General features: G+C 40.1%; 1 protein-coding gene across 14 annotated transcripts in view; it reads right to left on the minus strand.

The window, feature by feature from the left end:
• C14H2orf76 (chromosome 14 C2orf76 homolog) overlaps nucleotides 1-14,129 on the minus strand; it is a 96,070-nt gene that overhangs the window by 74,847 nt on the left and 7,094 nt on the right. For 9 of the 14 annotated variants that reach the window (XR_004053138.1, XR_004053139.1, XM_030916240.1 and 6 more), the window contains exons 2-3: nucleotides 8,230-8,335; nucleotides 2,297-2,441 (exon numbers count right to left, since the gene is read on the minus strand). Coding sequence is in view for 12 of the 14 variants with exons in the window: in XM_030916240.1 (XP_030772100.1) it covers nucleotides 2,297-2,441; nucleotides 8,230-8,292 (208 nt within the window). In the remaining 2 variants the exon portion in view is untranslated. Of the gene's footprint in view, nucleotides 1-2,296; nucleotides 2,442-8,229; nucleotides 8,336-11,307; nucleotides 11,869-14,129 lie in introns of those variants that run through there. The other 5 variants (XM_030916243.1, XM_030916244.1, XM_030916242.1 and 2 more) reach the window with 2 other exon arrangements.

Here is a 14,129-nt window from a genome sequence, read left to right on the forward strand (position 1 = left end):
TATTACACATTTCAAAAATCCCTCACTATCAAACTATTTGGTCTTTGTTATGTACACAATTCACAAAAGGCAAATATGTGGCCCATCAACCTTTCAGAGTTCCATAGTACCTCAAATCAGATGACAAAGATAGGCTTGGACACAGAGCCCACAACACAAAAAAGCCTGTACCCCAAAAGTTCACCTTTTAGTCAGTAGAACGCATTTCCTTAAGTGCACAACTAAACAAGCAGTGGCTGTTATTCCCACTGCAGATGAAAGGTGTGAGTAGGCGGGTCTGAGCATCTCACTGTGACCAGTACCACTGCTCTGCTGGGGAAGGCATCGTGGTACCTGGGAAGAAAAGAACACCATGACCCTGGGAAAGAGACATCTTCCCCTGCCACTGCAGCAGCTTGAAAATACATCTTATTCTCAAGGACTTCAAGAACCTAGTCTGCACTGTACAAAGAACATCATAGCACTTGCTATATCAACATTAAGAAACACTGCAACCCATAATACACATAAAGATTATAAATAAAACAGTAGGGATTTGTTTCTATTTCAAACTCTGACTATGCTTTGGGTAATGACCTCTCAAAAGCACGACACTTTCTAATTGATGCTGTCAGAGACCAGGAAGTGGCCCTCAAATTATGCCTCTATAGCTAAGGATTTTTTTTTTAGCTAAGAGCAATTAAGCAGCAGCAGATGCAGGAAAGCTCTCAGCCCTCCCTCTGTTTGCCTAAAATCAGGACATACAATAGATGTACAAAGACAAAAGGTATCTTGCCCACCTCTCTACCAGGGAAAACAAAGGTTAACCACTGAAGACAACTTGAGACCCTTATCAGTCTAGAGATGGCACAACAGAATCCACATTAATGAGCTCTACTAACTATTGGTTATTCACCTTCCCACAAGTTGTCACCCTGAGAGATTCACAGTTCATTTCCTTTGTCTTGTCACGTCTCTAAAATTTTACTCTTCTTTGTTGAGGATGCTACCTTATCTGGGGGAGTGAGGAGAATGAGAGAGAATGGGGAAGAGCAGAGAGGGGAGGGAGTGAAGGGAACTGTTTCCAGGTGAGCAGGTCTATGTGAACCTACCCCAGAAAGTCCGAGGAAGCTGAGAGGCTGAAGAAACAGGCTGACATATTCAGTTTCTTAGAAAGACATATTGAATAGGAACTTACAAACAGAAGCCATGTCTGTGTCTCAGGCTTTGGCAGGACAAGACAATGGATCCACACACCATTATCCCCCAGACCCAGGGCTTATACCATAGGAAAGGGTGATCTGAAGGGATGTGTAGGGCAAGCAAAGTATAGTAACATCAAGGTTGTTTGACCTAAGGTCAGGATTTATAGTAAGTACCTGTTCTTATACAAGGAACAGTAGATAACCTGGAAATCTTAGAGGTATCTCAAAACTGGGGCTAATGAGAAGTCAATATGGCAGATCAGCATCCAAGATGGAGTTGCTCTGGCCTCCACAGGAATAAAACAAACATAACAAAATGTTCACACAGGGAATCTGTGTGAAGAGCATCCAGGAATTCTTTGTCCTGTTCCTGCAACTTGTCTATGACTCTGAAATCATGTCAAAGTAAAAAAAAATTACATTGGACATACAGCAATATTATTTGTCAAAACCAATGGAACTATACAAGAAATCTGCAGATTGCACCATATATAAATAACACTTCAATTAAAATAATAAAACCTTATTTTAGATGTTTTCTCAAAGGTCGACGATTAGAACACTTCAATAATTAAAAACAGAGAAGAGAAACCCAATGAGGACATAACAGAATGAAGACTAACTTCATGCATACTTTTAGTTTGAAACAATAAACTAGCACCACCATTTCTGTGTCTGTGACCACAATTATCAGCAGCTCTCATGACTTCCTGCTGTACGGCCCCCGCTCCCCTCCCGCCACGCTTCCCCATGTGACCACCCCACACCCCCTGTGCTCAGCTGGGTACCACAATCAGCTACACTGCACTCCCTTGCTAATCAACCTCCAAATATATAAGCCCATTAACAACAAACCTAGATATTGTCTTTTATTAATTTAAAAAAAAAAAAAAAAAGCCAAAAATGATGGTCACAATCCCTCATGAGGACACAGACTATTCAGTGAGAATCCCTGAGGGAGGCCCTCTGCAGATGCCAGGGCCCAGAATAGGGCTTAGAACCCAGGTTAATCTTTCAAAGTACTTTAGGATTTGTTAAAGATCACTATTAATATCATAGTCAGCTATTTTTAAAAAATACTAGTAAAACAAAATGGCTTCCACATCTCATACCTTGCTTTAGAAATACGATAAATTCCTTTACAGTTTGGTCCAAATTCACTCCATGATACACTATAGGTCTGAAATTGCGATGCTCAAAGGAACGGATGAGGCGAACTGTGATGGTCACTTCTTCAGGAGCCATGTGAGGAAATTCCTGTGGCGAGAGACATGAGAACCGTCTGAATGAAGCCAGCTCACAGCTGTCTACCAGCACCTAGCCTGCATCTCTATCATCAGCTCTCTGGCACCAGCCCCCTCTTCCATGCTGCATGATGACTGACAGAGTTCCCAAACAGAAGCCAGCTTCCAGAGTCCCCAGAAGGGTCGAGTGATTATGCCCACCTATCCACTGCAATCCTGGACGGCTCTGTCACAGACACCAGATGTTCTGACCAGCAGAAAACTGACAGGGTACAGAAGATGAATCAGAGTAACACAGGGGCATGTGTACGTGTGGAAGCAGAGAAGCAGAATGACCAAACACAAACACATGGCAAACACACGCCTATTGTGGGTACCCTATGTCAGTGGGCCCCTCAGCTGGCCCTGAGATGGAAGCACATTTATATTAGAATCAACTATCAACAGACAGCATTTCAATCTCATAAATGCTGCCAGATTTCAGGGCTGATTTAATTATATAGGATGGTGTACCCGTCTTTCACATTACTAAAGCTCAGTAGGTACATTTCATCCTAAAACCAAGTACTAGGCACATGTGCCAGGTCTTCATGTTATCTCATTTAATTCATTCAATTCTCTCACCAAACCATGAAGCATTTTGCCTCATGCTTTAGTGAGAGAATTAAGTGAGATAACATTTTAAAGATGAGAAGACTGACTTGGAGAGATTGTATCAACTGCCCCAAATCATAAAGCTGGCAAATAATGGAGTCAGGATTCAAGCATCAATTTAATTCCAAAGTCCATGGTTTCTAATATATACACACACACAAACTGGAAAACCACCCGAAATTATTTCCTCCAAAAAATTTCTGCACAGTTGCCAATGTTTTTTTCCATGCTTAAAAAATATTTTTGTTTTGAAATATTTTAAGCAAACAGTTAAAAAAAAAAAAGAACCTGCTACACTATCCTGTCAAATCTTAACATTCTGATGCAACTGCATCAACTTTTAGGAAGAAAACACATCAGAAGTCCCGTGTACCCTCCCCAATTCCACCAGCATTTCCTGCCCTGGGACGACAGAGCAGTGACTCGCACACACCATTTCAATACATAATTTTACACTCTAATTCGTATCATTTGAATCTACAGAAAATAGACTATTATGCGCAGCTATAACAACACTTTCTATGTATATATTTTCACTGTTTTGTTTTGTTTGAGACAGGGTCTCACTCTGTCACCCAGGCTGGTCTCCAACTCCTGAGCTCAAGTGATCCTCCTGCCTTGGCCTCTGAAAGTGCTGGGATTATAGGTGTGAGCCACCACGCCCAGCAACACTTTCTGTTATATATCAACAATGCTTACGTGCCAGATACTATTCTAAGTGCTTAGCACTCATTCTATCATTGACTGCCCACTCACCTCCAATCACCCTGTGAGGTTGGTAAGATCATCTCATACAGAAAAAGTGAAACACATAGGCTGAAGGACTGTGCCCACAGATACACAGTATGGTTAACTTTACATACATGGCGTATTATATGTAGCTTCCACAAGCCTTTCAGCATCGCTTTTCATTTATCTGTGTTGAAAGATGTAACTCTAACTCTCATATTCACTTTCTGAAGTATCAAAAACCCATTTGTTTTAAGGAGACAAGCAGGGTATAGTTCTGTCTAGTAGAATCTACTTTGTGCTACTTACAACTTTGCATGTAACTTTAAACCATAATATACGGTAAGAGTAAGTATTAGAAAAAAATACCTGTAATACTGATAAATGTAAGGAAAGATATACAACCTCACTAGTACTCAGGGAAATTCAAAATAACAATGAGACATATCACTCATCTAACTGATAAATTACAAAGTCTAACAATACCTCCTTTTGGCAAGGGTAGAGAACAATGACAACCTCATCAGTGACGGCAGGCACTTAAAGGAGCAGTACTTTTGGAGATAATTAGGCAATTTTTAGTAAAACTGAAGATACACATACCTTTTGATCCTACAATTTCATTCATACATAGGTACCCTAAGGAATCTCACATATACACACAAGGAGGAACCATAAAATAACATTAATAGCAGTGTGATTTTTTAACTGCAAAAACTGGAAACAGCTGTCCATCAACAGCAGAGCAGATAAGAAAAGGATGGTGTATTTGTCATATTTCATACGATGAAATATGACAAGCAATCGAAATGAATGGATTGGAACTACAAGCATCAACATGGATAAATCTCAAAAATACTACCATGAGTGGAAAAAAGCAAGTTGCAGAAGAATCAGAGCATCCCATACTATTTATACAAAGTTCATAAACATAGTCTTTATTTTGTTTCATACGAGACAATTAGTCAGGCACGGTGGCTCACCCCTGTAATACCTGCACTTTGGGAGGCTGAGGCGGAAGGATCATTTGAGGTCAGGAGTTTGAGACCATCCTGGCCAACATGGTGAAACCCAGCCTCTAATAAAAATACAAAAATTAGCCAGGCGTGGTGGCGGGTGCCTGAAATCCCAGCTACTCAGGAGGCTGAGGCAGGCAGGAGAATCTCTTGAACTCGGGAGACGGAGGCTGCGGTGATCAGAGATCGTGCCATTGCATTCCAGCCTGGGTGCCAGAGCAAGACTCAGTCTCAAAAAAAAAAGAAAAAAAGAAAAAAGAAAGGAGACAATCATCTAAGGTGTAGGAAGAATCATGTACTTGGGAAGGAATAAATTGGGGCTTCAATTATATTAGTAACATTTTATATCTTAAGCAGATGATAGGTATATTTTTTTTGTTTGTTTGTTTTGAGACAGAGTCTCACTCTGTCGCCAGGCAGGAGTATGGTGGCGCTATCTTGGCTCACTGCAACCTCCCTCTCCGGGGTTCAAGCAACTCTCCTGCCTCAGCCTCGTGAGCAGCTGGGACTACAGGTGCGCACCACCACGCCTGGCTAATTTTTGTATTTTTAGTAGAGATGGGGTTTCACCATGTTGGCCAGGCTGGTCTCGAACTCCTGACCTCGGGTGATCCGCCTGGCTGGGCCTCCCAAAGTATATCATTCTTTATGCCTTTTACTACGTCTGGGATATTTTATAACACACACAAGCAAGTCACATTAATTTGGCCTGGAAAGTCTCTCTCAATCTTATAAGCATGTTTTGTGGTTAATTAGTTTAACAAATCTTTTCACAATTTCAATATTAGTTACTTCACTATTTCTTATTAAATCTGGCTTACAATGCTTCTCAGAAAATCTGATCCCAGAATCTATCACATAATAGCAGTTCAGCAAATATCTACAAAATGAAAATTTTAAATATACTGAAGTACTCAATAAGGAATAGCTCTTGAGAAAGAGACATATAGAAGCCTCTTTATTTTAGAAGCAGTGTTGACAGGTTTGCTAAAGCTATGACCACATCTCCCTCTTCTCACCCCCTAAAACAACAAAAAATCCCTGCCAAACACAAACATATGCACACCCCTACACACACACACACACACACACACACACACACACACACACACACACACTGGGAAGCCCTATAATGCAGCCCAGCATCCCTAAGAGCCTAGAGTTGGACAGATTTAACTATTTAACTTAAAGATCAACTCTGCTTCTTAGCTGTGTTATAAAATAAGAAATCCTTAAAAAGCTGTTCCATGTTAGCCGGGCGTGGTGGCACGTGCCTGTAGTCCCAGCTACTCAGGAGGCTGAGGCAGGGAGGTGGAGGTTGCAGTGAGCTGAGATTGCACCACTGCACTCCAGCCTGGGCAACAGAGTGAGACTCCGTCTCAAAAAACAGACAAACAAAAAAACAAGTTGTTCCATTAATTTAAGAAATCAACATACATTAAACACAATTCCTCGCACATCGGAGGATCTCAATAAGTAGTAGCTGCTTTTATCATCATTATTCTATTTAGACTAAAATAGGTTTGGGTATAAAGACAGCTCATATAAGCAGCAGATAAATATAAATTCCCAGATGTAATGAAGCGAAGGCTGGGCAGGCTGGCACTTGCATTCCTCATGAAACTGTTTTTCACAATTACAGGTTTGTTATTTTCACTTAATAAAAAGCTGCCCACATGCTGTACTTAAATAGTTGAACTTTTCCATTTAAAACCCCAAAATCTGAGTTATATCTAATTTTGGGCAACTATTGTCATCTTTCTAAAAAGTGTGCTTCAATTTATACTCAGTAACAAAACAATAGCTACTATTAGAAGGACCATTATCTAATTTGCCTTAAGGACAGTGGGACATAGGCTTGTTTGCCTAGACAGGCTGACATACTAAAGAGGCAGCTTAGAAGACTAATCTTACAGATAATAAAATCTGACATTTTCCCCAGAAGGTTTGGCCTAGTTTTTTTAAAAAAGTGAATGTGATCAATTTTAAAAAGCATTCTTCAAATGAAAAGGCAGAGAAGCCAATAAAAATAAACTTCGGGATAAATTAACAAAAAATATTCAAGGACATAAAAGATTTAAATAAATGAAATGATAGACAATGTCCTTAACTACAAAGGTTCAAAGCAGTAAAGAAATCAAGTCTCCCTAAATTGACCTATGTATTGAATAAAATCCCAATCAAAATAAAAAAGGGTTGTTTGGGAATCTTGACACAAATAATTCTAAAATCCATCTGAAAGAATCTGTGACCTTTGTCAGCAAAGTCACAAAACAACAAAAAGAAAAGAGACCAGTGATACCAATTATTAAAACACATTATAAAGCAACCGTTATACATGAAAAAGCTTGTTTGATTTTCATAATTTTACAAAATCCAATAACAACTATTTTAAATGCAAAATCAAGCCATAGTAATATAAACTTTGATACTGGAACAGAAATAGATGGACAAATCTGTGAAATCTAACAGAGAACTCAGACTTAAGATTATAGAAAACTTAATATAAGATGAAAGTGGCATCTCAAATTAGTGGGGAAAAGATAGTTTCCTTAATAAATGGCATTGAGAAAACTAAAAATGGATTTGGGGAAAAATAATAATGGATTCTTATCTCACTCCTTATACAAAACAACCTCTCCATGAAACAAATATTTAACTATAAAATCATAAAGAGGCACCAGAAGAAAATAGGTACATATTTTTATAATCTTAACATAGGAAAAGCTCTAAGCAAAGACAAAGCAGCAGTCATCAAGGAAAAGACTAACAGTTGTAACAACACAAAAATGTAAAAAGAGACCAATATCCTAATAGAAACAAGGATAAAGGTAATTAACAGGCAACTGGCTAAACTTAAGCCAATAATGCGAAAAGATCAGCTTTACTTCCAACTAAAGAACTGAAAGAGAAACAGATATGAATTCTGCCATAAGACTGGTATAACAAGAAAAATTAAAAACTGGCCAACAAGTGTTGGCAAGGATATGGAGAAACAAATATTTTTATAAACTACTGGCAAGAATATAAAATGAAACAGCCTATCTGGAGGTGAGTGGGTAATCTGTATCAAAATTTTAAATTTGTCTACCCTTTGATATGGCAAGTTCTTTTCTAATAATTCACCCTGAGAAGATAATCATATCAATTATTTTATAAATCCATGAGTTCATAATGACACTTTTTTAAAAAGCTAGTCATTCTGGAGGCTAACAGGGCACTAATTTGTTTTTCTGAAAAGTGGCTTTCCAAGTGAGGGTTGGTGGAAATAAGAAATCAAACATTTTACCCTTCCTTTCTTGTACAGACAATATTTCAATGTTACCAAATAGCTAATGAAAAAAAGTTTCTTCTTCATAGAAGAATTACAGCTAAAAAGTACTAAAATCCCAATTTACATACCTTATCAGGATGGCTAAAATAAAACACAGCAAGAGCCCCAAATGTTGGTGAAGGTGGAGACATTCACATACATTGCTGGTAGGAATGTAAAATGGTACTAGCCAGCCTGAAAAAGAATAAGGCAATTTCTCACAAAACTAGGCATACCCATTATATCACACAGTAATTGCATTCTTGGGCATTTATGCCAGAGAAACAAAAACTTACACTGACACAAAAACCTGTACATGAATGTGCACAGCATATCCATGTGTAATACCGCAAAACTGGGAAGCAATCCAAATGCCCTTTAACATGTGAATGATCAGACAAACTGCAGTATATCCATATCATGAAATACTAGTCAGTAATAGAAAGAAATAAATTATTGATACAGGCAACAATCAGGGTGAATCTCAAGGGAATCAAACTGAATGAAAAAAGGCAGTCTCAAAAGGTTGCATACTGTATAATTCCATTTTTATGTCATTCTTGTGATGACAAAATTACAGAAATACAGAAATGAAGAATGCATTAGGGTGTAGCTAGGGGTTAGGGGAGGAGAGGGAAAGAGGTGCCTGTGGCTATCAAAGGGTAAAATGAGAGATCCTTGTGACGGAAATGTTCTAATTCTTGACTGTGGTGTTACCCATTTTTATCTACATGCAATGTAACTGCACAGAACTAAATGCACACACATGCAGGCATACACACAGATACACACACGTGCATATAAAACTAGTCAAATCTAAGTGAGGTCCATTGTTTGTATCAATGTCAATTTCCTGCCTGTAAAATCGGACTATACTCAAGCAAGATGCTGCCAATGGGGGAAAGTGGATGAAGGGGAAATGGGATCTCTGTATTATTTCCTACATCTACATGTGAATCTACAATTATCTCAAAATAAAAAGATTCTAAAAATTATCCTTCTGAAAACCCTAATGAAGTGAGTGTAGGTGATGATCATAAAGCGGTGTTAAAACAATCAGGTAAAAGACTGATGGGAAACTTTAGCATGGGTACATCGGGGGTTGACAACACCTGAGCTTACTAATCAATATTAATGAATGAATCAAGCCTCCAGATCTCACTCCCAGTTTATCAGCTATGATAGAGTGTGTAAGAACATGTTAAATGACACCACAAGGAGGCCATCAGCCAAGTTCAGATGGTGGAAAATTGTACTGGAAAAATGACTTGATTTCTTCAACAAATGGCATGAGAAATAAAGAGAAGAGAGGAAGGCTATATATTAGAAGAGACTTAAAAGAGATAATCTCAACCAATGCAACATTTAGTCTTTGTATGGCTCCTAATTTGTATAGTATTAGATGATATTAGGAATTCATGTTAATTCTGTTTATATCATATTATGGTTACGTTTTTAAGTCCTTATCTTAAAAGACTGAGGAATACACAGGTGAAATGATGACCTGTATTTGCTTTCAAATACCCTAGCAGAGGAAAAACAATTATAGAAGCACAGATTAAAAAAACATTAGTAGAGACCAAGCATGGTGGCCTACGCCTGTAATCCCAGCACTTAGGAGGGCCAATGAGGCAGGAGGATCACTTAAGTGCAGGAGTTCGAGACCAGCCTGGGCAACATATCAAGACCTCATCTCTACAAAAAATGTTTTTAATTAGCTGAGTGCAATGACACACATCTACAATCCTAGCTACTTGGGAGGCTGAGGCAGAAGGATGACTTGAGCCAGAAGTTTGAGGCTGCAGTGAACTATGTACTGTGCTCCACACCACTACTCTCCCTCTCAAAAAAAAAAAAAAAAAAAAAAAAAAAAAAACTAAACCATTGTTGACTGTTGAAGTTGGTTATATATGAAACCTCATATACTTTTCCATTTGTAAATGCTTGACATTTTTCCTAATAAAAACTTTTGCAAGATTACAAGTGCACAAAAGTGTACATTCAAAGATTTTCTTTCACTGAAATGTTTCTAATAGTTAACAAAATTAGAATCCAATTAAACGTCCACCAGTAAAGATACGGTTAAGTAAATTATGCCATGCAATAAAAAAAAAAAATACCCTGCAGTCATTAAAGGGTGATATGGATGTATGGGTACCAACTCTGAAAGATGGCCATGACATACTAGTGAGTAAAAAAACAAGTTAGGCTGGGTGCGGTGGCTCACACCTTTAATCCCAGCACTTTGGGAGGCCGAGGCGGGTGGATCACCTGAGGTCAGGCATTAGAGACCAGGCTGACCAACATGGTGAAACCCTGTCTCTACTAAAAATACAAAGTTAGCCAGGTGTGGTGGTGCACACCTCTAATCCCAGCTACTCGGGAGGCTGAGAAAGGAGACTCACTTAAACCCGGGAGGCAGAGGTTTCAGTGAGCCGAGATTGTGCCATTGTACTGCAGCCTGGACCACACGAGTGAAACTCTGTCTTAAAAAAAAAAAAAAAAGAAGTTAAAGGGCTGGGTGCTGTGGCTCACACTTGTAATGCCAGCACTTCGGCAGGCCAAGACGGGCAGACTGTTTAAGTCCAGGAGTTCAAGAGACCAGCCTGGGCAACATGGTGAAACCCCACCTCTACTAAAAATACAAAAATTAGCCCGTCATGGTGGCGTAAGCCTGTAGTTGGGGGGCTGAGGTGGGAGGATCGCTTGAGCCTGGGAGGCGGAAGTTGCCACGAGCCAAGATTGTACCACTGCACTCCAGCCTGAGAGGCAAAGCCAGACCCTGTCTCAAAAAAAAAAAAAAAAAAAAAAAAAAAATTAGAAAACTGCCTGCGTACAGCATCACTGCATGTTTGTAATGTCGGTATGTTACATGTAAACATAAGCACGGAGAGACGTCCAGAAAAGCCTTTACCAAAACATTAACAGTGGCTATCTCTGAGGGCAGAAATCCAAGAGACTGTTACTTGTTTTATATACTTTTTAATATTGTTTGATGTTTTACCAATCATGTGTTTTTAAATTAAGCTATTTCCTGTATACTTATATTTGCACTTTTCTGATATATGTGTATGCATCAACAAAAAGTTATTTTAAAAACTCAGCTATTTCCATTTCTTTTTAAGAAGGAAGAGATAACAGAACAAAGCAAACAATACCAAACTTACAGAGTACTGGAAAGGAGCGAAGGGCTAGGAACTTAGTTATACTCCTGCTATGTACCAAGGGACACCAAATAAATCCAAACAGCATTCGGAGGCACCAGAAGCAGGTCACACGCCCAGAGGAGTCTGAACTTGTCCGGGATGGTACAAGCCCCTCGCTGCCTCTCCAGTGGTATACATCACCATCAAAATCTGCCTTTCAAATATCCCTGCAGCCACAATGACAGCTCACAGTTTCCCACACCCACCACGCTGTTGCCACGCCTCTACCACACCTCTCCAGCCCGGCTTCTCTCCAAAATCCCTCCGCCCCTCGCCCTCTTTGCTTTCCCACAGAGGCTCCTTCAAGACCAAGCTCAGGGGCTATCTTCTGCAGGACACTTTTGAGCTGGGCTCCTCCTCTCCCCTAGGCTGAGCCATGGGCCCCTCTGGATGCTGCAGTACCTATCACTCCCTATTGATGTCATCTGTTTTAGAGGTCTGGCCCACAAGCTCCTTAAGGGAAAGAATGCTGTGTGGTCCGTTTTTGTAGACCCAACAGCTTGTATAGCATGAGACGCCTCAGAAGCCCCATAAATGTTCTTTTTAAAATTGTCAATTTTGCGTAGAGCTAGGGTCTCACTGTGTTGTCCAGGTGGGTGCTGAACTCCTGGGCTCAAGCAACCCTCCTGCATTAGCTTCCCAAAGCACAGGATTACAGGTGTAAGCCACCATGCCCACCCTCCATAAATATTTGTAGAACTAATGAGCAGTTAAAGGGAGGAAAAAAAAACTGATTTCTTCCATTTTCTAAGGACACACTAACATGGCTATCTTGCACTAGAGACACAGGACCCAAGAAAATGTTTGAGATATGGGAAAAAAGAAATCAAAATTAATATTAATTATATATTTATAAAATGTAACAGTTCAACAGCAACTTGATTCTATTCATAATTACACGTTAGATTTAATGTAGGATATGGGTGTATTGCAACACAGAAGACCCAGGTGATGCTTTGAAAAGTAAGAGTGCCTAGGGCTTAGGAAGGTCTTTAAACCTCTCTGCCTAAAAAACCTGCAGTTCTAGCTAGTACCTTACCCAGCTAGTCTGGGGCAGTGAAGAAAAGCCCATAGGCAAAGCAAAACAAAGCTCTTCCAGACAAACAAAGCAAACACAAAACTTCCATAGGAACTGCCTTGCATGGAAGCCCCAGTTCGCTGGCCAGTAACCACTGCATTAGAGCAGCCCAGCACCCTCCCCTCTGCAGCTGCTTTTTTGGTCCAAGCTACAAGGATAGTGAGGAGGGAAGCACAGCTTGGAAGCTCTGATGCCCCATAGATGAGATGGTCCTTCAGCCTTCAGTCCTGCAGCCTGTGGTGCAAATTCAGCAACCAGGGAAAGCCAGAACAAGCTAAATGCAATGCTCCTTAACTTGCCCAGTGGCTCCCCTTCCCAAGCTGGCTGGTCTCCCCAGGGCAGAGCTCTGAGCTGCAGAGTTATAAACTGGCAGGGGCAGGTTTCTGGGTGAAAAACCAGGCACCACACATGAAAGCTCAGAGCCAAGTATTCAGATAAGCACAAAACACTCACAAGATACTTGATTGTTGATGTTACACTGATCTCTGTCAGTTCAGAAACAACATCACTACAGTTGGTTCTGCTTGTTGGTAGCAGTTATGGTTTATAAAGTTGGCTATGAACACTGAATCAGCAAATCCTGAACCACTGCTCCCAGGGCAACTACAGGATTAGGATCTTGTGAGCCCGTCTTCACATTTTGGCAAATGATCAATACATAATCTTGTTTCGTGCATGTTTCTATTGAAAGAGACATTGTTATGTTGCTGATTCATCAGCATTGAACTCACAGCCAACACTCACAGCCTGCCTGAACAAATCTTATCCAACACAGTATTTTCTTCATAAGGCACATCACAGCCTTCCTGAGCCTAGGAACACTTGACTGCATGTCTGCGCTATGCTTGGGGGACATTTTAAATAGCAGAATCACTAACAGAAAAGCATTAAAATGAAAAAAAACACAGCACTAAATAGTCCACAAACTGGTCACTTGTTTACAATATAAGAGCTGAAATAAGGCAGAGCGACTGGGCACGGTGGCTCACGCCTGTAACACCAGCACTTTTGGGGGCCCAGGTGGGAGGATCACTTGAGCCCAGGAGTTTGAGATCAGCCTTGGCAACATAGCAAGACTCTGTCTCTACAAAAAAAAAAAGAAATACCAAAATTATCTGGGTGTGGTAACGTGCGCCTGTAATCCCAGCTACTCAGGAGGCTGAGGTAGGAGGATCACCTGAGTCTGGGAGGCAGAGGTTGCAGTGAGCCGAGACTGTGCCACTATACTCCAGCCTCAGCCTGGGCAACAGAGCGAGATCCTGTCTCAAAAAAAATAAAATAAAATAAAAAAGGCAGAGCGTTGTCTTATTTGACCTCAGCTGGGAACATATTGAGTGACTCAAAATTTTCACTGCTCTGGACATGTCCAAGAATGACTAAGAAAGTGTCATGAATATTGCTTTTGGGGTTACAAATAAATGTTAGTATGTACATGAATTTGCAAATACAGAATCTGAAAATAATTAGGATTGACTGTACTACCTAAAAAACCCAGTATATATGCCTTATGGTATTTGAAGAAAGCATCTTCTTGACCTTTTTGTCAGAGAACGGAATCCAAAATGAGCTATTAGAAGCTTTAAGGGTACGCAAAGCACTCAAGCACTAAGGCAGTTAACATGGAGAAGACCCTATAACCACTTGCGCACTGGCTGACCTTCCTTCATGTCACACGCAGGTTTCTAAGAAATTATGTTTATGACCA

The sequence above is a fragment of the Rhinopithecus roxellana genome, chromosome 14 (genome assembly GCF_007565055.1).
Source record: "Rhinopithecus roxellana isolate Shanxi Qingling chromosome 14, ASM756505v1, whole genome shotgun sequence".
In the NCBI taxonomy this organism is placed as follows: domain Eukaryota; kingdom Metazoa; phylum Chordata; class Mammalia; order Primates; family Cercopithecidae; genus Rhinopithecus; species Rhinopithecus roxellana.